This window comes from Diabrotica undecimpunctata, chromosome 5, assembly GCF_040954645.1.
Source record: "Diabrotica undecimpunctata isolate CICGRU chromosome 5, icDiaUnde3, whole genome shotgun sequence".
Taxonomy (NCBI): domain Eukaryota; kingdom Metazoa; phylum Arthropoda; class Insecta; order Coleoptera; family Chrysomelidae; genus Diabrotica; species Diabrotica undecimpunctata.
This window is the reverse complement of record NC_092807.1, coordinates 153,206,805-153,230,339: the sequence shown is the minus strand read 5'-3', so window position 1 is coordinate 153,230,339 and position 23,535 is coordinate 153,206,805. Positions and strand designations below refer to the sequence as shown.

The following is a 23,535-nucleotide window of genomic DNA, read 5'->3' as shown; positions in this document are numbered from 1 at the left end:
GGGAATAAGCCACAATTAAAGGTTAAAATACATTTATTGACGTTTCAATTTCCACTTCGGAAATCGTTCTCAAAATACAAACATTAGTAATACACTAATGTTTGTATTTTGAGAACGATTTCCGAAGTGGAAATTGAAACGTCAATAAATGTATTTTAACCTTTAATTGTGGCTTATTCCCATTTAAATATTAATTAATTTAAAATGCCACAAGAAAATAGCTTCAGAACAATATTAAAAATCAATTGTTATGAGTGCTATAGGTGAAAACAATTTTTTGCCAAAATTTTGCAACTTTTCAACTTTTGAAAATTACCATTTACAACATTGCAGTTTTTATAAACTAATTTAATAGATATAAATTGAAAAAAGTAGAATTAAATACAAAAAAATTATCAACATAAAAAGGCACCATATATTCTTATACATTTACATAAATAGTTGAAAATATTTACAGTTATAGGTAAAACAATTATAATATTAATTTTATTCGTCATCAATTACATCTTCATCGTGATCTATGTCATCCTCATCTTCTTCAATTATTGGTGGACTATTATTGCACCCTTCACCTGAGCACCCAGAACAAGTAGAGTTACAGTATAAACCAACTTTTCTGCACACACATGAAACGCCGCATCCTTTTTTGCATTGGCAAAAAATAATTTTCAATAAGTTCATCGGGTGCAGGTTGTTTGTTCATGCGTACGGGTAATAACAAACCATCTTTGGAATACCATCCCCAATCTGTTGCTCTGATATTTTCATTGCCAAGCCACTGTTAATCGGTAATAGCATCTTTTTGAATGCTCATCTAAGGCATCAACAGTGGGCAGAAGGGATGATAGCTTAACCGCACAGTTTTTCGTTGTAGCTTTAATGAACTGCTCGTACCGCATCTGCTCGAGAAAAGCTTCCAAATCTTTTATTTTTTTTTAACTTGGTAAGCTGCGTGTCTTTAACAGTTCCGTACAACATTATTGCACAGTATCTGCCAGCATCTAAAATATCTTTAAGCTTAGCAGTACTACTGTAAAAAATTTCGGCATGTTCCCTCATGTCAGGTCTTTTTTAAAGAATATAAAAAAAAAATTTTTTACCTTTATTGTAAAAAGCAGATACAGTATCACAGCCACTAAAAGCATGGGAAAAAGCTATTAATTTTGAACTATCTGGGTACCCTATTTCAAAACATTAATAGGTTTTTTTAACGTATTCCCTTCATTTTTAACGATAGAGTGTTTCTTCAAAAACGATTTTGTAGAGGGTTTTAAGAGCTACAAGGATCTGTAAATAAAATCTTTTTGGAACCCTTGGTTTTTAAATGGGGTGAGTTTAAAGGGCTCGAAAAAGATGGAGCTTGATCGTAAATCGATGCTTTAAATGGCTATATCTCGCCAAATATTTATTGTACAACAAATCTAAATAAAGGAAAATTTTAGTCATTAAAAAATCTACAGTGTAGTACATTTTTATTTTTTTCATATATTTAGTATTTTCGGGGATATTTAAAAAAAGATATTTCTCCCAGCTCGCGTTTATATCTTTGATGTCATCTATTTGTTTCAGCTGTATCTTCTGTGCTAGCCTCCTTTGGTATATTTCTCTTATAGAGTCGTTCCACAATGATTCTACATTGAATTTATTCTCGGTGATTTCTTGTTGAAAATGTTTTGGTGTTATTTTCATTCTTATTTTTGCTAGTACTAGTTTGTGTTCACTCCCTGCGTCTGCTGAGTTTAAAGTTCGGATATCTAGAATCTGCTTTGGGAGAATTTTATTATAGTTACTATAAAATCAATCATAGATTTGTACTCCCTGAAGTTTTCAAATGTATATTTATACTGGAGCTTATGGTTGAAAAATGTATTATCGATTCTCAGTTCGTTAAAAGCAGAGATTAGCCATGAGTTCTCCATTTGCGTTGACATGATTTTCATTAAATCTTTGTTTTACTCCTGGAAGTATTTTCTTTCCGATTTGTACATTAAAGTCACCCACAAGAATTAGGGATTCTTCATGAGGTATACATAATTACATTTATCTAAATCAAAGGAAAATGCAATAGCAACCTTTGCCGACTATAGAGAAATTCGAGTAATAGGAAAGTGTAGTGAGGAAGCGGATATTGCACATTTATAGATACACGTGTATGAACCAATCCTGAACTTGCTTTGAAATAGATATCCATCCACATATTACAACCACCGAATGAGACAGTAATGAGTTCGCCAGAGAATAAGATACTGGTCCAATATAATAAAATCTGATGGTGGAAAAAATTTTAGGAGTCTCTTGACTGACTGAAAAAATAAAACAATAAGGTGTGTAATACTTACAGTTTCCAATTTCTTGGTAAATCTTTTCCTTTAACACAATGAGCTGCTGTAAGTATATACCTTGCATTAATTAGTACCCCTCCACAATAAAATCCATGATTGCCATTATCTACAAAATAAAAAGACATTGAAATTATAACGATATCTTATTTCCAGGCTTATAGAACGTGTCATGGAATTCACAAATCACGACAACAGGGTCAACATATAACAAGTATATGCGAATACTTGGCTACGATGATGAAACATCGATATCGTTAGAATATATATATTGAAACACCCTACATATATAGGGTGTTCCAAAAAAAGGTAACACCGTCTCTAAGATAGGTAAAAAACTAAAAAAAAATTGGGGTTTGGTCAGTAAAAAAATTTTTGTAACGCCATGACTTTTTAAGATAAAGGTCGTTGAAGAAAAAAAGGTTAGGTTTTTTATGATTTTTTTATGATTTTGCCGAAAATACTAGCATTGTAATGAAATTTTATACGAATACGTCTTGGAAGCTGATAAATCCCATGAATTTGTTTTAATATCTAACTGTCATGGAGGGTACTAGTTACAATGTTCGTACCAAGTATCATTCAATAGCAGTACACTTTTTTAAGAGTAGAATTATTAATCAAAATTCCAAGTGAACTTAAATGTCACACAATTTTACACCAAAAAGGTACTCTTGGTAAAATTCAACACCGTGTACCGTTTTCGGAATATTTTGATTTGAAAATTATGAAGTAATAACCAATGATGGTATAATAATATAAAAATAGATTAAATTAAAAAACAACTAAAATAAAAAACAATTTAAACTGTTTAGCCTTTGCCTAGTGTTGTGTTAATGTAATATTCAGTGTTTATAACATTCATCTAAGTGCTGGATAGCCTACATTTTTGACGAAATTCCCCTGAAGATGCTCTGAGGGCGGAAGTACTTTCGCAATATTTAATAAAAAACTGTGCTCGATATCTGCCTTTTATTTTATTAAAGTTTAAAATATGTGGCATCAATTTATTGTTGCCAAATGTGTTAAAATCTTTAATTTAATCTTAGAGTAATTTCTTACCTTTCTCGTAATCAATGAGAGCCATCCATGGAAATTCATCGAGATCCGTTGTGTTGCCTCCATAAATTTTGTCCGGTATACTTCCGACACCGCATTCTTCTTTTGAAGGTAACAGAGGACTATCTGCAGGTTTAGCTAAAAATAAAAAAGATTTTTTAATAAAATAAAAACCGAAGTTCATATTGGTCTAAAAATTAAGTATGAATAGATAAAATTCATTTTATGGAAAGGTAGAGAACATAAGGAACCCTCACTAAAATTATTAGAAACTATTAAAAAAAACAATCAATATGGTTTTCGGAAACTAACAAATTATTGATTCCAAAAAAATCCAGAATTCGCCCATCTATAAGAGCACACCTGATAACATTATTAGCCTAGAAAGTCGTGTTCACGAAGCATTTGCCACCAAAGATAAATGTATAGCAATTTATTTTGATATTAATAAAGCATTTGATTCTGCATGCCATAAAATCATCCTGAATAAACTACAGCAATGGGGCTTAAAAGGCAATATAATAAATTTCATACGCAATTTTTTATCTCGAAGAGGATTCCAGGTTCTCATTTCCAGTATAAGATCTTCAACCAAGAAACAATTAAATGGCATCCCACAAAGGTCTATTCTGAGCCCAACGTTATTTTTAATTACTATGAACGACGTCTTAAAAGATTGAAAGAAACCAGTTCTAGCTAGATTTTACGCAGATGACATGATAGTGTTTATCAAAGGAAAATATTTTAGCACTATACAACTACATCTCACATATAAACTTTCTGGGTATAATATTCGACGAACGTCTCTCATAGAAAAATCATATTGAATGTCTAACTCTTTCATGCCAAAAGGGCGTAAATTTATTAAGATGCTTAGCAGATAATTTTGATGAATCTGATGGTGTGATACTACTAAAAATATACAGAAGTCTCATTAGTTCAAAAATTTATTACGGATGTGTTAAATATACATCTGCTCGCCCTTCAATATTAAAATGCCTAGATACTATACACAAAACCGCATTAAGAATAATTTTAGGAGCTTACAGAACAACGCTTTAGAAAGCCTATATTGCGAACTGGGCCAACCATCACTACTTTTTAGAAGACAAATTCTCAGTTTATCGTAGTCCTCAACAGTAATATCGCAGCCATCAATTCCTGCTCACAAAAACATTTTCTGCAATCGTTTCAAATCAACTTTTTAAAATAGCACATCTCCAACACCTTTTTATATTAGAATTCACCGTTACATATCAACGTTAAATCTCAAAAATTCTCCCAGAACATAGTTACTGAATGGACACAGCATTCTTCCGAGGATTATCAAAACCCCACATGTAAACACCCAATTAGCATCAGATCAAAATACGAGATTGTATAAAGAAAGCTTGGTCCGCTTTTCAAAGAATTAAAAAAATTCGTAATAAGTTCTACCTTACCATTGGATATACGATGCTGATTTGTAGACATTAATCTATTCCATATTGTTATAAGAAGGGGAAATGTGAACTCGTATAAAAAACTTTGAGGTGTGGATTTTTCGAAAGATGCTGAAGATCTCTTAGACAGAGCACGTGACCAAGAATGAGGTACCGAAAAAAGGATGAGGACTGAAAAAGAACTTCTAATCGTTGTAAAAAAACAGAAAAACTAATTATCTAAGACATTTATATATATATATATATATATATATATATATATATATATTTAGGGATTCTACAGTATTCACTGCCTTCCCTCGCTCAACCGTTTCCATCTCTCTCTGTTGTTCCATTCTCCATCGTTCAGTCCTCTCTTACTCATGGCGTCGTCTACTTCGTTCCTCCAGGATTTTCGGGGTCGTCCTCTTTTCCTCCTTCCTATGGGGCTCCATTCGGTTATTTTCTTTATCCATCTGCTGTCGCTAGTTCTTCTTACATGTCCATACCACTTTAGTCTTTTTTGTTCTATATATGTTAGTATGTCTGTTTCTATTGATGTTCTTTGCTTTATTTGGTCATTACTTCTCCTATCCATTCTTGTTACTCTGCAGCATCTTCGCAGGCATTCCATCTCTGTTGCTACTATCTTACTGCTGGTTTTCTTGTTTATGATCCAATTTTCAGCCCCATATGTCATAATACTTCGCACTAATGTTTTATAAATCTGCGTTTTTGTCTTCATATTTAGGTGTCTATCCCACCATACTGAGTTAAGTTGTCGGATTGCTGTTCTTGTTTGTCCTAATCTTTGTGTAATTTCTTCCTCTGTTGTTGCCTTTTTCGTGATTATAAATCCCAGGTATTTGAATTTATCCTTTCCTTTGATTGTTACGTTGTCATCAATCTGTAGATCTTCTATGTCTTCTTCACTTGTAGATAGGTACTCTGTTTTCGCGAGGTTAATATCTAGGCCAGCCTTGGTATATTCTTCTTGTAGTTTTTTCATCATGTAGCTGAGGTCGTCTTGGTCTTGTGCAATCACTACTTGATCGTCTGCAAAACTTAATGTATATAGGTATTCGTTCCGTACCGGTACTCCCATGCCTTCGCATTTTCATTTCATTAAGACATTTATACAGGAGAAAAATACAACTTCTCACGACTCATAATTGAAGAGAAAGTGAAAGGAAAACAAGGTCCAGGACGAAAATGCTGGTCTGAAGAATATTAGAGACTGGGCAGGTATGAACACGCACTCGTTATTAAATACAGCTCAAAATAAAAATAAATTTTATGTAATTATCGGTAACCTTCAGTAATGGAGAAGGTACCTTAAGAAGAAGATACCATGTGAAACCAAATAGCCGAATTTTGAAAAACAAAGATATACCAATGTATCTAAAGCGTAGACTATCACTAGTGTGTCTTACCAGTGACTATGTAGATTCTGGCCTTTACAAAGAAATCTTTAGAACAGCTCAGTATAACTCAAAGAGCGATGGAGATGCTTGAGATCAGTTTGAGAGAGTGTTTGAAATATCCACAGTTGTGACAGAATAAAAATTACTGATAAGCGAGACTTAAGTGGCAATGAGTCGAGTATGTTTCTCAAGATAACTCTGAAACATGGACGCAGAGAATAACAAACTGGAGACCAAGAAAGAGCAGCAGACCGCAGAACAGATGGACGGATGATTAAACATATTGTAGCTAAGCAATGGATGAAAATTGCTAAGAGTAGACATCAATAGCAACAAATACATGAGGCCTATATCCAACAGTGAACGAACAAGTGCTGATCAAGAAGAATAAGAAGAATTATATTTACCCACCCTGAGTTATTAATTCTCATCAGATTTCATTATATCTCTTTCTTATATTCTTACCAAATTGCCCTTTAAATACCGTATTTTTGTTCACCTCGAACTAAAGAAGATTTGGATGAGTTAAAGACACTTATTTTGAATTTACTTAACTTAGGACGAGAAGGTTTTTGAAAATTAATTCCGTGAGCAGTATATAAAAAATAATACAGCTACAACTACACTTAAGATTAGGATAATTAAAAAGGAAAGACAGTTAAGATTTGATTTCACGTACAGGGCGCTTGCGCATCCGCTTATACGTATTTCGGCCTAATAGGCCTCATCAGAACGGCTTTCGCAATCGCCCTGAACGTGAAATAAATCTTTTCTGTCTTAGGAAGCAACTCTAACTGTCGCCAAGGTAACCAATCACGACAAAGATTGTTACTTTGGCCGGCCAACCACAGCGCTCGTTGGCCTCTCGGCGGAAGTGTGCTGAAAATTATCAAACACAATGTGTATAAAAGAGCAGCACATCTTCCGAACGGGATCCAGTCGTCATACACTACTAGCCCCGTAAGACCTTGTTGGTTCGGTGCGCTACCAAGCTACCTTTGGGTTTTATTAATTAACCAATATCCTGCTATCGTCGAAAACGTCCAAAAAATTGAAGAATAATACCTAATAATGGTTATCCAATTTAGAAGTTAAATCATCAAGTGTACGAGAACCGGCGTGTCGACTACAAAACGCTTCCTGACAGTAGAACACGACTTTCTGAGATAGAAAAGACATTGGTCTTATAACTATCTCAAATCGTGTAGAACTGACCACAGCGTCATTTGGACCTGTCACGGTAAAGAGCGAATAAAAGCCCCGACGGGGACTTGAAATTGCTTTTCCGATCAGGTTGAGCTGCAATACCACTTCGTCTCCAAAACCTTATGTAAATAGTAACTATATGAATTACTGTTAACAAAAAGGTAGTTAAAGGTAGGACAAGAGTCGACATTGCCGGCATTCTTGTACCTCTCTCGAGGAGAGAGAACGCGGCTACACGAAGCGAGAAGGCCGACATCTTTGTGGAACTTGAGTTATACACCACGCATCAGAATTCTAATACATATTAATTCAGTGTAAGAATATTTTGTCTGTAAGAAAGCTCGAACTGTTAGAGAATTCTGATTGCCGGTGTCTCCTCACCTACCACAAAGGCTCGGCGGAACTTTTTGCCCGTAGCGGCCGGTATCTCAATCAACTCTTTAAATACGAAGATGGACTCTCGAAACTTGAGATCCTCTTCGAGAGCGGCGGTTGTAGATCGTCCAGAAACCCCTGAAAACCAGAAGGACGCTACGGCCGTACGACATAACATGGCTTCGTATAGACGCAATGTAGCGACATCTGATAATAAAATCGTAAACTAATTTTAGAAACCAAATTCAGAATTTGGATTTAATCTGTGCCTTCTAAGAATTGCAAGGCAAAACAGACATTGATAAAGATGTTACGAGAGACATGGGTAATCTAAAAATTGCATTCCACAACATATCTCCTCAACTAAGCAAAATTCTTAGCGAATTGGTTTCTAGTACTCGTACAGAGTATATATCGAAATAAAAATCAAACGTTAACTTTCTTTTCCTTTTTATTTCGATATACTCTGTACGAGTACTAGAAACCAATTCGCTAAGAATTTTGCTTAGTTGAGGAGATATGTTGTGGAATGCAATTTTTAGATTACCCATGTCTCTCGTAACATCTTTATCAACGTCTGTTTTGCCTTGCAATTCTTAGGAGGCACAGATTAAAGCGAAATTCTGAATTTGGTTTCGAAAATTAGTTTACGATTTTATTAAAATAATTATTATCTTAACCATAAATGTTTGACTTTTTAAATTAAATGAAACAATTAACTACTTTGACATGGAGAGTTCAATGTCATTGACCGACATGTCTTTAAATATTTCACCAAATCACTCAAATAAACAAATTTAGCAAAATAATAATGGGATTACCTTGAACTGAAGCGAATTTCACACATAAAACTAACATAGTCAACATAAACAATAAACTAGTACTCATATTTTCTTTCTCAGACAGTCACGAGATAACATTTACTACACAAGATCAAATGTAGAATGTCTTGAATGTTAAATATGTACTTCAGGGAACTGGTTACTGGATTTAAATAGGTTGCAATTATCTCAATTGTGAAATAAAAATTTATTCTAAAGGAAACAGTTTCTCATTGAGAATTTAAGTTATATTTCCATATTTGTAAATTATATTTACAAAACAAGTCTTAAATTATATGTATGTATAATACGTTAACTATCATAATAACTTTATTTAGTTTAAATCAACTTTTTTTGTCTATGGGGTAAAATGTAATATTTTCTTATACGTAGATAATGTTCAACAAGAATGAATAAACAGATAAGAGCAGAGACAAAAAAACTTTTTTTTTGTATAACATCTGTACCGTGTTTGTATATTGTTATCTGGTCATAAATGACCAATTATCAGTTATTGTCTGACCTAACTTAATAAACAGCAAATACTTAAATCTAAGGGCTTACCCTAGGGCTTACTCTTATTTTATCTATCAACTAATGCACTACAACTAATATGCAATAATATCACAACACTATACTCTGCTTTTTACACTAAACTGTTTCACATTTACACTAACTCAAATGGTTTTGTCCTTCTCTGAATGAGTCTTCTCTTTAGTTCAGTGTGGTCAAGAAGCTGGATTGCCTCAACATTCACATGACTGTGCAGCCTCTACTCGAGACTTGCTGCTGTTCTCTTGATTACTTCGGTCACAGTTTCCATACGCAGGTCCTAGTGGAGGTTGCTGTTACGGATATACCAAAGAGCATCAACAATGTTCCGCAGTACTTTGTTTTGAATTCTCTGGATATTATGTAGATTATTAGCTTTCGTACATCCCCAGAGTTAGCACCCATATACCCATACTGGCCTCAGTACTTGCTTGTAAATGGATAATTTATTATGAGTGGATAATGTTAAATTTTTTCCAATCACCTAATACAATTTCTTATATCTAATATCAAGCTCCCCTCTCTTCTTTTTGGCAAGGACTTTACAGCGCAGCCTCGCGTCATAAGAAACTTGGGAATCATTTTATTCTAACTGGAAACTTTTCTATTTTTTTATTTGTTAATGTGTGCAGATTTAGTCTTATTTAATTTTATTCGCCATTTTCTGGTCCAGGTATGTTTTGTATTAACTTATCAGTCGCCTATTCACTAGTGTTTTCTATCGCTAGTATGGCTGTATCATTCGCGAAGATGGCAATAGTGTTTTGTTCTAGCTCTAGAATGTCACACGTATATAATAGGTACAGGACCGGACCTAATATCCTTGTGGCACGCCAGATTTGATCTCCCTTAAATCAGTATACACTTCTTCTTGTTTTACTCTGAAATATCTATTCGCAATGAATGATTCTAAGATTTCTGAATACTGTTTAGGCATGAATGTTCTTGGTTAATAGTTTAAACCCTCATGTTAGACTTTACCAAACTTCTGTGCTACGTCTAAGAAGATTGTAGAGCAGACTTTCTTTTCTTCTAATCTTTTTTCTATTATATTAATTATTCTGTGAACTTGATCTATAGTGGAATGTTTATTTCTGAAACCAAATTAATGATTTGGTATAAGATTCTGGAAACATATCTCAATCTAAAAGCAGCATTTATTAGGTGTGTCGGCTTAACTACGGCTTTTCTTGGTAGATTTTTTAATAGTTCTCCTGTTATGAGATCCTGGAGCTTTCTTAGGTCTTTTATTTCTGTTAATACTTCTCTAAATGATGTCAACGTTATTATTTCTTCGGTTTGGAATGGTTATTCCCATCACTGTCATTGGGTTTGAACGTGCTTTCTAAATGATCTGCAAATCGTTCTGCTTTTTATTCGTTACTTATAGCCTAGTTGCCGTTTTCCAACTTAATAGGAGGAGAATGAATAATTGGTTTGTTCACTCTTTTTGTTGCCTTCCATAACAAATAATTTGTGTTCTGGTTAGCTGTTAAGTTACTTAAAAAGGAATCAACTGTTAAATTTTTTATATTCTGTATCTCCGTTTTTAGTGTTTGTGTAGCAGTTTTCTCTCGTGGAGCTCTGTATTGTTGCAAACTTTCTTTTTTTTACTATGAGTTCTCTGATTTCTTTTGAATAGTTGTTCCCTTTTGTTCTAGAAGTTATTGTGGGAGTATTTTCCCAAGCTACCTGTTGGATATTTTTTATAAAAACTTCTAATTCGCCATCAAGCTGCCTCGTGTTGGTCAATGGCACAGCAAGATTAATTTTGTGTTCAAGGTTTATTTTAACGCCCTCCCAGTCAGTTTTTTAATTATTCAATATTGGAAAAAACAAATAAAAAGAAACATGAAGGAGTACCAGGAAAAAATACACAAAGATATAAAAGAAACTCGGAAAAACAACAATGTGAGACAGTTCTTTAAAAGAGTTTCGGATATTAAGGCCGGGTATCAAACAAGAACAGAAAGCTTGCTTTAAAAAGACAGCGAAGGGCTTATTAACAATGACAAATAAATCCTAAAAACCTGGAAGGAATGCTCCTAGTAACTGTTCAACGATAAAACACGGAGGAGAAGCACTAAACATATCTTTTTTTTTTATTTTATTGATAACAGCATCAACCACTTTGGGTTATTAGCTGTACTATAATTAATACGTAGATAATTAAGTCTAAATAGTATTTTTGATTAATTGGTCACAATTAGGTAAAAATGTCACATTTTGCAATTTATAAATAGGATTTACAAAACATTAACAGTTTTAGTTTGTTTAAAACACCAGTATCTTTCAAGTGATTAAACATATTTGTAAATTTACAATGTGTTCTTAAGACTGCTTTTATATTGGTTTTTTGGTATTTCAGTAATATATTTAGGACATTATATTAAGATATGTGTTACGTTATTGTCGCAGTTACATAAGTCACAAATAGGGCGATTTAATTTGGAGATTAGGTAGCTGTGAGTTAGTCTGCTATGACCTATACGTAAACGGGTTAGGTTAACAAACAGCAGGCGATTTAAGTTTATCTTGTTTTATAGTCGGAAACAAACACTAAGTTCACTAACACTGAAGAGGCACTGTGTATTGCTTCTCTGGTATAAAAATCTGCTTTTTCGTTTCCTTGAAGCGTAATGTGTGATGGAACCCATATAAAGCGTTCTTGCTGCCTCACGTTATTTAGTAAATGAAATTGTTCTTTAATTAAAATACCTATAGGATTACTTGTATATAACTGTTCTATCGTATCTAATGTCCTGAGAGAGTTGGTAATTATGGCAGAATTAAAAAAAAAATGGGTACGTATACGAATGAGAGCTTGCAGAATTAAGTATAGTTCTCCAGAGTAAATGCTGCAGGTGAAAGATAATTTAAACTGTAATACAATGTTCGGAGCTATAACTACTGATCCCACACCAACAATAGTTTTTGATGAATTTTTATAGATGTGACAATCATCTGGGAAAGAAGCAAGTGTGTTGTAAAAGAATTGAATAAGGGGCATCAAATAGAACTCTGAAGTATCTATCAGCAAAAGTAATAGTATTTTAACCATTATAAATAACGCAATCTTTAGATACAGGCTCTTTCCAAATCGATGAAAGGAAGTCCACGTTATCATGATCTCGAAGCCAGGAAAGAATACCATGTTTCCGCAAAACTACAGGCCGATAAGATTACCAGCAGATAATCGTAGAAAGAGTAATACTAAGCAGACTACAAGCTGAAACATACTAATAGGAAAAATCTTAAAAGATCAGTTCAGATTTAGAGCAGAAAACTCCAGCAAATTACAAGTACTACTGACAGAATACATAACAGCTGGATTTAACGACAAACAGTACACAGGAACAGCATTCCTGGATGTAAGCAAAGCCTTCGACAGTCTGGTTTAGAGGCCTAATATACAAAGTGAAAGGCTAGGGATACACTGAGACCATGACGAGACTGATCTCTTCGTACTTGAGCAATCGAAGCTTCAGGATTCGGATAGAACAAGTACTATCCGAACACGGAGCTTTGGAGGCTGGAGTGTCGCAGGGAGCAGTTCTGTCACGCCTGTACACAATATACACCGCAGATGTTCCAAAAACACCAAGAACACCACTCAGCCTTTATTCAGACGACACAGCGATTGCAGCTAAACACAGAAACTTAGAAGTAGCGGTCAACAATCTTGGACAGCATTGGAAAACATTGAAGAATTGTGTATCTAATGGAAAATAGCAATAAATTCAGAGAAGATACAAGCAATCATATTCAAAAAAAAAAAGAGAAACCCCAAAGGAATAGTTTATAGTGTAAGATAATCCCATCAAACGGAAAAGAGAAGCGAAATACCTAGGAGTCATTATGGACCAAGGCTTAACATTCACGCAACAGGTGGACACAACTATCCAGAAAACAGCAGCAACCAGAGCAGCAATAAGAGAACTCGCAGGTAGAAAAAGCAAACTGCGCATAAAGACGAAAATAAGACTGATAAACAGCATTATACTTTCGATAATCACATATGCATAATGGATGAAATAATAAAAAAAGTAAGAACTAAAAAAGGATACCAAATGGGAGAAAAACAACTTAAAATAATCTGCTATGCAGACGACGCAATACTACTCTCTCAAAGTGAAGATGATTTACAACGTATGCTGCACCAATTTAATATAACCGCCAGAAAATTTAACATGTTAATTTCCCCAACAAAGACAAAATGCATGGTTACTTCAGCAAATTTACTAATATGTAAATTGGAGCTGGAAGGTCAGATAATAGAACAAGTGATGGAGTTTAAATATCTAGGCATCACATTATCTAGCTACGGAAAGTTCGAAACCGAGATGGAAGATCAAGTGAATAGAGCAAACAGAGCCGCAGGCTGCCTAAACGAAACAATATGGAGAAATAAAAATATTAGGAAAGAAACGAAAGGCAGAATTTACAAAACAGTCATCAGACCAATAATGACATACGCGGCAGAAACAAGACCTGAGACAGAGAGAACAAAAAGGATGTTAGAAACAGCAGAGATGAAAACACTTAGAAAAATTGATGGTAAGACTCTATGGGACAGAGCTAGAAGTACAGATATACGACATAGATGCAAGGTAGAGAACATCAAAAACTGGGTAAGAAATAGAAGAGTAGAATGGAACGATCATATAAGCCGAATGACAACAAATAGAGTAGTAAAGACGGCAAGAGACGGTTCCCCAATAGGAAGACGAACAGTAGGAAGAACACGCAAACGATGGAATAACAACTTACTGGAGGCACATTGAAAAACAGACAGAGTCATGTCTATATAAAAATAAGAAGAAGAAGAAGAAGAAGCATCTCTCACATGGGGACACATAAGCAATTCAAATAAAAAGAAAATACAAGGTCCATAATATCGTCAGAGAAACGGCAAATGTACCCAGATACGTCGCTGAATGCTTTCTATTTAGAGAACTGCAACAAGTAAGGGTGATGGATAAAATGGCAGAAAAAGCCAGAATTAGGTTTCCAGAATTAGAGAATCACCAAAGTCCGATCCTGCGAGAGATAATAAGATATGAAGCGTTTCATCGATGCAGGCACAAAAGACCAAAATAGCAAATCCTGGCAATCACATCAAGTCTAGATAATTCGTAGCTCTGCCCCCGCACGTAGCACTGGCAATTTTAATAATTGATGTTTATTTTCAGGACAAGCTTCAAAAATAAATAAATAAATAAATAAATAAAGGCCTCGGTCACCAAACAAATTAAAAAATACCAACAAAAAGGCGACAATCATCCAAAAAAATTAACAAAATCCCAAAACCTGGGCACAAAGGGCCCACATCCTCACAGCAGGAAAGCAGGAAAAGACCGGCTCACGCTAGCCTGCATTGATCGGGTTAGGAATTCGCTTTCTCTAGTGCAATATTGAATAGAAGGCATGATAGGCTATATATATCCTTGTCTAAGTCCTATCTGATACTGGAACGTTCTGCAAACTCCGTTCTGCAATCTAACTTTAGAGGTACTAAAAATGGTTCTATACTTACCTTAAATATTTGATTTCATCGTTTTAATTTTATTTAAATTAAAATGTTAGTCAATTTCTTTTTTTAATTTTGTCCTTCTAAACCAGTTCCAAGCAGATTTGGTACCTATGCTGACTTTTCTGATTTAGTCTTTTTTGCTTTATATAATTAAATTTAGATATTTTTAAAAATGTTTACCCACGAGAGAAATTAGTAATATGACGACAGGATATAAATTTGTTTTTTTTTTATTTAGGTTAATTCTACCAACTTAATTACTATTTAAATGGGAATAAGCCACAATTAAAGGTTAAAATACGTTTATTGACGTTTCAATTTCCACTTCGGAAAACGTTCTCCAAATACAAACTTAGTTTAAGTAGGTATGAACTTTCTAATGCAAACATATTTCTATTGTGGTTTTTCATTGTTCATTCTCAAACCAATAAACGATAACTTGTTGTTGTACAAAGATGAGAACAACTAATATAAAGTATTCCCAGAATATGATCAAATATGAATTTTTATAGAGATCTTAAATCTAAGTTTAAACTTTTATGTTTACTTGAGCAATGTAAATAATTAACAGATTTTACAAAATCGGTATAAAACCATTGACTTTAAAACTGATATACCAATGTCACTAATGATGACAATAATATTATTATAGTAATGTATTTTAAATAATACAACTGACGTCACTTAATATAATTCTCAACCTTTTGTGGTAAATGCCATGAAAAATATCGTTTAAAAATAATTATCGGCATACAATGAATTCTTGTGAGTTTTATGATATATTTTATCAAATGTTTCTAGATACAATATTAATATTAAGAATAAAAATTTTTATTAACATAAGAAATAAAATTTGATAACAACGGATAAAAATATTAAGTAGAATATAAATTCCAATTGCCATAAATACAAAATTATTATTATTTTTTTAATTAACCGTAGAGAGCCGCCATATTTCAAGAGTCTTTGGAGGATGCAAAGATGGGAATCAAAGTGAATGGAGTATTGATCAACAACATACGATATGTTGATGATGGTGTCTTAATTTGTGACAACATAGTCGATCTTCAACTTGTCACTATAATCGGAGAATACAGTAAGCGAATGGGATTAGAGATTAATACCAAAAAAACCAAATTTATGATCATCTCCAGAAACTTGGATGCACTTGAAAACTCCACCATAACACTGAATACTAAGTCCATTGAAAGAGTGAGTAAATTTAAATACCTGGGATCGTGGCTTTTTGAAGACTGGGCATCGGACACGGAAGTAAAATGTCGCATTGAGCAAGCTCGACAAGCTTTCGTAAAATTCAAGAAAGTACTGACTTGTTCAGAGTTCGATCTTCAACTGAGACTAAAGTTTACTAAGTGCTACGTATGGTCAGTGCTGCTATATGGCGTAGAGGGCTGGACACTCAAAACGAGGGATATAAACAGATTAGAAGCTTTCGAAATGTGGCTCTATCGCCGTATCCCAAAAATACCATGGACAGCGAAAATCACAAATATAGATGTCCTTAAAAAAATAAACTAAGAAAGCCAACTTTTCGAAACCACCAAGAAAAGGAAAACGGCGTATGTAGGTCACATCATGCAAAATGAAAAATACCAGTTCCTCCAACTTATAATCGAGGGTAAAATTGAAGGCAAGAGAGGAATGGGACGCAAGAAAATGTCCTGGCTCCGAAACATAAGGCAATGGAAAGGGATTAACGACATACAATATCTGATACATATTGCAAGAAATAGAGAATTAATGGAAAATGTGATCGCTAACATCCATTAGTGGATTTGCATCTGAAGAAGAAGTAGAGTTGCCGCATCCACCAACAGTTTATTAGCGATGTTACTCAATAAACAAAGATAAGGTATCTTCATCTAACGTGATTCACACTTTTCTTGGAGTACCTCTTTTTTTTAGAGCTCTTTTACTTTTTGAAAAGCTGCTGTAGCCTGTATTTTTTCAGGATTGAAAATATTTTGCATATCAATTGACATTATAAAGATTTTATTTTTTGTCGCTCTCAATTGAAGTTTAGTGATGTTAAAACTTTCGAGCAACCCCGTATAATATAGGTACTTTTAGTTAAATTTTACCCGACCTTTATCTTACACCCCTCGAGAGAGGCTCCAGGTCGTTGCGGAGAGAAGGGGATCGACCATGACAGTCTCATAACAACATCGTTACAATAAGGACGCTTGTTTTAAATTTATCGCTTACAAAATATTTTACATATACCTTTTTTTTCAATACAGTTTAGTTTATGTGATTTGTTTTTGTATTACTCTACGTGAAATTCTAATAAGATTTAACTTACATCAGTGGCGCACCGAGGGGAGGGGGGTTTTGGGGGGTTAAACCCCCCCCAGGACCCTATTCTGACACTGTTACTTACACATTTTAAGGACTCAAAATGGAGGTAACACCATAAAAAAAATTTTGGTGACCAATCAAATGGTGCCCAGAGCCAAATTCTAGGTGCGCTACTGACTTACATCCCCTACAAGTGATGCTATTTGTTTTATTATCACTCGCTAATGCCTTCACGATAAATTCAAATCTTAGTTTTGCCATCTGAAATTAAATTATAAGCAAAAATGTTTGTTTCTTTAATCAGCAAAGTTTCATTAGTAAAACTCAATTGCATTTCTCTGCAAAAAGAACAACTTTTTCATTAGTTGTACAATATTAAATTAAAATTACATAACTTGCAAAAAGAAACAACATTTGAAGCTCATTCTCATGAATAGTTTTAAGGAAATTTATTTTTTTCTTAGAAAAATATTTTATTGCGAAATATTAAAAATTAACATTAGAAAATAGTATAGAAGTGTAAAAACATGAATTTTTTTCTTAAAACCTAAAAAATAGTCCATCTACTCTAGTAATCACTATGCACTTGCGAAATCGCGGTAGCGTCAGTTACTGTTATGAAAATGTTCAAAGCACGATGGACACAGCGGTTCGTTGCACCTTTTGCAAGCTTTGAGTGACATCTTCGACCATTTGGTATATCAATTAGTTGTGGTCAGTGCCCCCAATTACTTTCTCTAATTTCAGGAGGTGCATGATGATTCGGTTTCATCTTCTTCAAAATGGGAGGTGGTATACCAGATGAAGGTCTACCTCGTTTATTTTCTTTCTGCGTTCCAAAATCTATTAATGCTCTGGCAATACTGGCTTTAAATTCAAGTAGATATTTTTTTGAATTTCTGTTTTTCTTGTACAAAATCTTATAACAAGAACATCCACAAAATGCATAAAAACTCCTATGTACCAGCGTTTTTTTCTTGGGCTAACAGCTGGTCCATCAGGTCTACTCCTCCCATATTTTGTTATAAAACTGAACAGACAATGGTCTGTTCACTTCTATAGTAGTCTTAGTAGATTTACACCAGCGTTTTGTTTTATTCTGAGGTTCTATTCCAGCACAATTAGAAACAATGTAAATAGTCTTGTTGTCTCGTCATTTAGAAATAATTATATTGCAGTACCTTCAGTACTTGTAAGGCATGAAGTTCCCCTTCCCTCTTGTTTCGTTTGTTTATCTGTTTTCATAACAGAATTACAATTTCGTAGTCGATTGAATCGGAGAGTTCTTGTCGCCCGTATACCTCTTTTATGTAGTTCTTCGATAAGGGAAGTGAGCAAAATAAATTATCAAAGAATACTTTATGATTGATTCTCTCTTAGTCATCAGATATACGCAAAACTACATCAGCGCAAGCTCCAGGTTTACTAATTTGACTTATGTCTCCCGAAGCTCCGTGGTAAACCTCAAAACAATACATATATCCACTAATTCCAGCTCTTACCCAAACTTTGACTCCCCACTTCTTAGATTTTTTTTGGTAAGTGTTGCTTTATATCTAATTTTCCTTTTAGTGGAATAATTTTCTCATCGACTGATTGGTATTCCTCTGGATCTGTGGCACCTAAGAAGTTTTTCTGAATTTTATCCAAAAATGGTCGGATTTTTCGCAATTTGTCAGTGTTATTTTGATTTACATTTTCATTATTTACGAAATGTAAAAACTTCAAAATAGATTCAAATCTATTAACAGGCATAGCATCTGCAATAAGGTCTATCCTCAGGCCATTATCACTTGACCAGTAAAGCCGTATTCTGGGATATCTGATATACGTCATCACCAAATTTATGATCAAGAAAGCTTATAACTCATATCTTGCAATACCAAAATTTAATTTATTGTTTTGGCCAGCATATAAATTGGTCTGAAAGACGATATCATGCATTATGTCTGCGGTGAACAGTGATAAAAAATAATCAATGGGATTTTTTCCTTTTGAACATGAATATTTTCTGTCCTCTACCCAGTAAGCACAAGTACGTGCATAAGACAAACTAAGTACGTACTGATGGGACATAAAGTATGTACAATGTACGTACTTTGCTGTACGAAGTACGTACTTAATACGTACATAAGACGTACATTTTCCAATTTATGGTACATACCTAGTACGTACTGAAGGTGCGTACCTAGTACATACTGAAGGTATGTACCTAGTACATACTATATATACATATTATGTACATACTATACACACTTATGATGATTTATGTAAATAAAAGTAAATATAGGTGAATATATCTTTATTATTCATATTTGAAGTAAAAAAACAAGCAAAACTTATAAATCTTACAGTTTACCAAATGGTTTTGTTTTAAATATAGTTCCTCAAATACATTTTTCAGGAAACTGTCTTGCAATGAATTATGACATCAAAACTGTACTTGAGGTAGAAAATTCCTAAGCAAACAAATTAGGTTAGGTTAACATAACCTAACATAATAAATGTGTTTAGCTCTTCTTTCTCATGGTACATACTTAAGACGTAATAGTACGTACTCTTCTATACGTACTGGTATGTACCGCAGTGTACGTACTTAAAACGTACATTTTACATCATGTACGTACAGTACCAAAATTGTACGTACTCAAAACGTACTGTGCTGTTTGGGTAAACTGTGGCAAAGTTGCTGGTCCATACATGCTGTCATTATTGCACCATTTCCAGTCTTTTTTCTCAGCCTTTTTTGGTTTTGTTCTCTTGATTTTTATGTTTTGATAAAAATGCCAAAATACGCTGAGCTAATGGAATGTCATCTTCACTCTCACTCTTCTTCTCTCCCGTCACCGTTTTCTGGATGTATTTCTTCTGTCACTTTTAACAATTTGGTCTTCAGCTGTTCGAGCGAATACGTCTTTTCGTCATTGTAATCAGATTCCAAATCTGAACCTTCTAGTAAATCATAAATATTGTCATCATTATCAATACCTATAAATTCTTCATTTTCTGGTAAACATAATGGTGTTTCATCCCTATTGTCGTCTTCATCGGCAAAAATTACTTTCGGAAATAGAATAAAATTTCCCATTGAAGAAGTAATATTATGTCAATAAATAAAATTTATTTATTTCCACTAAAATAATATGAGTAATTACATAAAAAAATTTCCTAGAAATCTCTAAATAAATAATAAATCTTTGACAAGAAAATAACAAAAAATATGTGAACAAGAAACCTACTACCCCTCTGAAAATTATACTCATAAAACATATAGTCGGTTCGCTATATTTACGCGGGTTTCGGATTAACAAAATTATGCTAATGACTCATTGATAACCAGTTGCAGTAAACGACTTCCCAGAAAATTAGGTAAAAACTGCATTAATGGTCATATTTTAAAATACATTAAAATTACATTAGGGTAGGTATAAATTTGTTACAATATTGCAGTTGAATTGATTATTTGCCAGTGTTGACATTGTATGTTTGATGGAAATATTTAAAAATGCCTAGACGTGTGTTAGATGTAGATAGTCTAATTTGTAGTCCTTTAAAATCGGTAATGTCTGTTCAACAACGCGTATGTGATGCTCTAGGAATTAGTGAAACCAAACTAAGAGGAGTATTACAAAATCGCAATAATGAACGGCCGAAAGAAGATCACCGAAAAACTTGCCTATCATTTAAAACGAAAGATATTCCAGATGGCAAAAAAATTTGAAATTCGTGATACCATTTATCGAATGCGAGCCAATAAGGAACATGTAACCTTAAATACAATTCTCTCGGAATTAAAAGATAGAAAATTTGACGAAATTGGCAGAACAAGTCTATGGCAAGTGATACATAATTTGGGTTTCAAATTTCCAAAGAAGGATAACAGAAAAGCCCTTTAAGAAAAAAGTTCTGTTGTGCATAAAAAAATTAACTTTCTAAGAAAATATTCTAAATTAAAAGAAGAAAGGGCAAATTTTATATATTTAGACGAAACATGGATATTTTTTAGGGGTGCAACCAAGAGAATATGGCAAGATGATAACGTAAAGTCTATCAAACATACTGATGGAGAAGGGAAGAGACACATAATTTTACATGCAGGAGGGAAATCAGGTTTTATAGAAAGTGCTGATTTAATATGTTCATCTAAATCAAAATCAAGTGACTATCACGATAATATGAACACAGAAATGTTTGTAAAATGGTTACATGAAAAACTTCTCCCAGGTTCAAGTGAGCCCAGCGTAATTATTTTAGACAATACACCTTACCATTCTGAAGTATTAAACAAAAGTCCAACGAATTCTTGGACTGTTAATAAAATCAAAGAATGGTTGACAAAGAAACATATACTATTTACACAACATATTTTAAAATCAGAATTATTACGCTTGGCAAATATCCACGCAAAACCAAAAACCTTTGTTGTGGATCAGATTATTGAAAGTTACGGTCATCAAGTTTTACGTCTGCCACCGTATCATTGCCAGTTTAATCCCATCGAATATATATGGGGAATAGCAAAACAATATTATGACAACCATATTGGGCCTAACGGTTATAGCGACGACGCAGTTCGGGAAACTTGGCGAAAGGCACTTTCAATTGTAACTCCAGAAGTGTGGTGCAACTGTATATTCAAGTGCGAGAAACTAATAGAAGATTGGTGGACTCGTGAAAATAAAATAAACGAAATAAGTCCAATCATAATAACAATTAATGGTGATGACAGTGATGATGATGACGAATATGATATTTTTGATGATAATGACTGATTTTCATTTTTGTTGGCAAATTAAATTTTTTTATTTTTCATTAGAAATTCTCTCCATGGGACAATTATACATAGACCATATTTTCTGTGTGAAGTGTAATACAAAATTATTATTAGGTTTATATTAGCCACATTAGACTCCATTAGTGAAGTAATTCTCCTTAATATACTGTCAATTATATAAAAGATTTTCCATTATTATTTAATTAAAAAAAGTTATGGATTATTTTTCATTTCATTTCACCAGTTGATATTTCCCCAAAGAGCAGGTAATAAAAACTGGGTACTTACAATAAAATTTTTAATCCGAAACCCGCGTAAATATAGCGAACCGACTATACCACAAGAGTGGAATTCTAAGTTACTTATTGCATAATGTCCACTCTAGTGAACATGACTTCAAGGTGAGGTTTCAGTCAGTTTTTCAATTATTTGGATATTATAACAAAAGCTAATTGTGTAAAATACACAATTCTATAAAAAAATATTGTCTTACCTTTTTTTTTGCTTTTCCACAGAAACTACGGACACTTATTCCAGGCAATTCACAGGTTGCCATCGCGGTCAGGTGATTTATATATACTAGCATAGAGTATTTACTTGAATATAGTCCACTGAAAGGCATTTCTTGTATTTTGCACAAGTTTCATAGAATTAAAATATATTTTTTGGAGTTAAAAAAATCTGTCCACTGGAGTGGACTCCATGCATGAGAGGATTAAGTAATAAACTAATGTTAAAATGACGTCGCTTATGGCAGTAAAGATTCAATGTCACTGGCAAAAGTTAAATAAGACTTTAAATATTTTGAAAATGGCGTAACAAACTATTAAAACCTAAATTACATAAATTAAAGATTAAAGAGTAAGAGAGAGACAGAAGAGACGAAGAAACAGATATTGAATTATTTTATGTAGACGTCTTGTGGTTGTATATTCTATACTTACGAATGTCATAGTCTACTTGACGCTCCGTGGTAGTTTGTACAGTTTCTTTGAGAGCACAGCACACTTTTGGTAACGTCCCCTCGAAACCGCATTGTGATTTTCTTAAATAATCCGCGTCCTCAGATTTTATAGGACGATTTTTTAAAATTTGAAATAGCTTTGGACATTCTGTAATTATTTTGCAATCTCCTCCTTCCTGTCTTGGGGTTAAACAATATTCCAGTTCTGAAACAAAAGGAAACAATAGATAATTTAATTCATAATCTCTTAAATGCTAAATATTAATAGAAATGGTCATTTACATATAATACTTCTCAAGTCGTTAATCGGTTTATAGGTTAGTTTTTGTGAAAAACGTTAAAGTGTACTTAATATCTGAAGAAATATTATGTCAAATTTTTACAACTTGATGTTTGTTAGTAGGTATATAAATTGTTGAATTATTTTGAAATATCAATGATATTTCGGTAGCTTTTAAAATCTTAAATTAGTACTTACAATTAATGGACTAAATGAACATACCAACGTTTATATAGCAGCTTAAATCGCTTATATTATGTGAAGTGTATATAATTATTATATTGTTTTTAATCATATATGAGCCTAAATATTCTGAAAATCCCGTCATACTTAAAGAAAAAACTTTAATATTTAATTCAGGGTTCTAATTTATATGGAAACTACAGGATATTTTAAAAATTTCATGTCATTCAGATAATTATTATTTAGAGTTAAAGTTGCCTCCATATATCTCCCATCGAAAAAAGT

At 33.4% G+C, this 23,535-nt stretch overlaps 1 protein-coding gene across 1 annotated transcript in view; it reads right to left on the bottom strand.

The window, feature by feature from the left end:
* The window catches only part of LOC140442016 (CLIP domain-containing serine protease HP8-like), a 47,136-nt gene that overhangs the window by 9,124 nt on the left and 14,477 nt on the right, over window positions 1–23,535 (bottom strand). The window contains exons 2-4 of the mRNA XM_072533050.1: window positions 22,768–22,992; window positions 3,402–3,536; window positions 2,340–2,448 (exon numbers count right to left, since the gene is read on the bottom strand). Coding sequence (XP_072389151.1) covers window positions 2,340–2,448; window positions 3,402–3,536; window positions 22,768–22,992 — 469 coding nt within the window. The remainder of the gene's footprint in view (window positions 1–2,339; window positions 2,449–3,401; window positions 3,537–22,767; window positions 22,993–23,535) is intronic.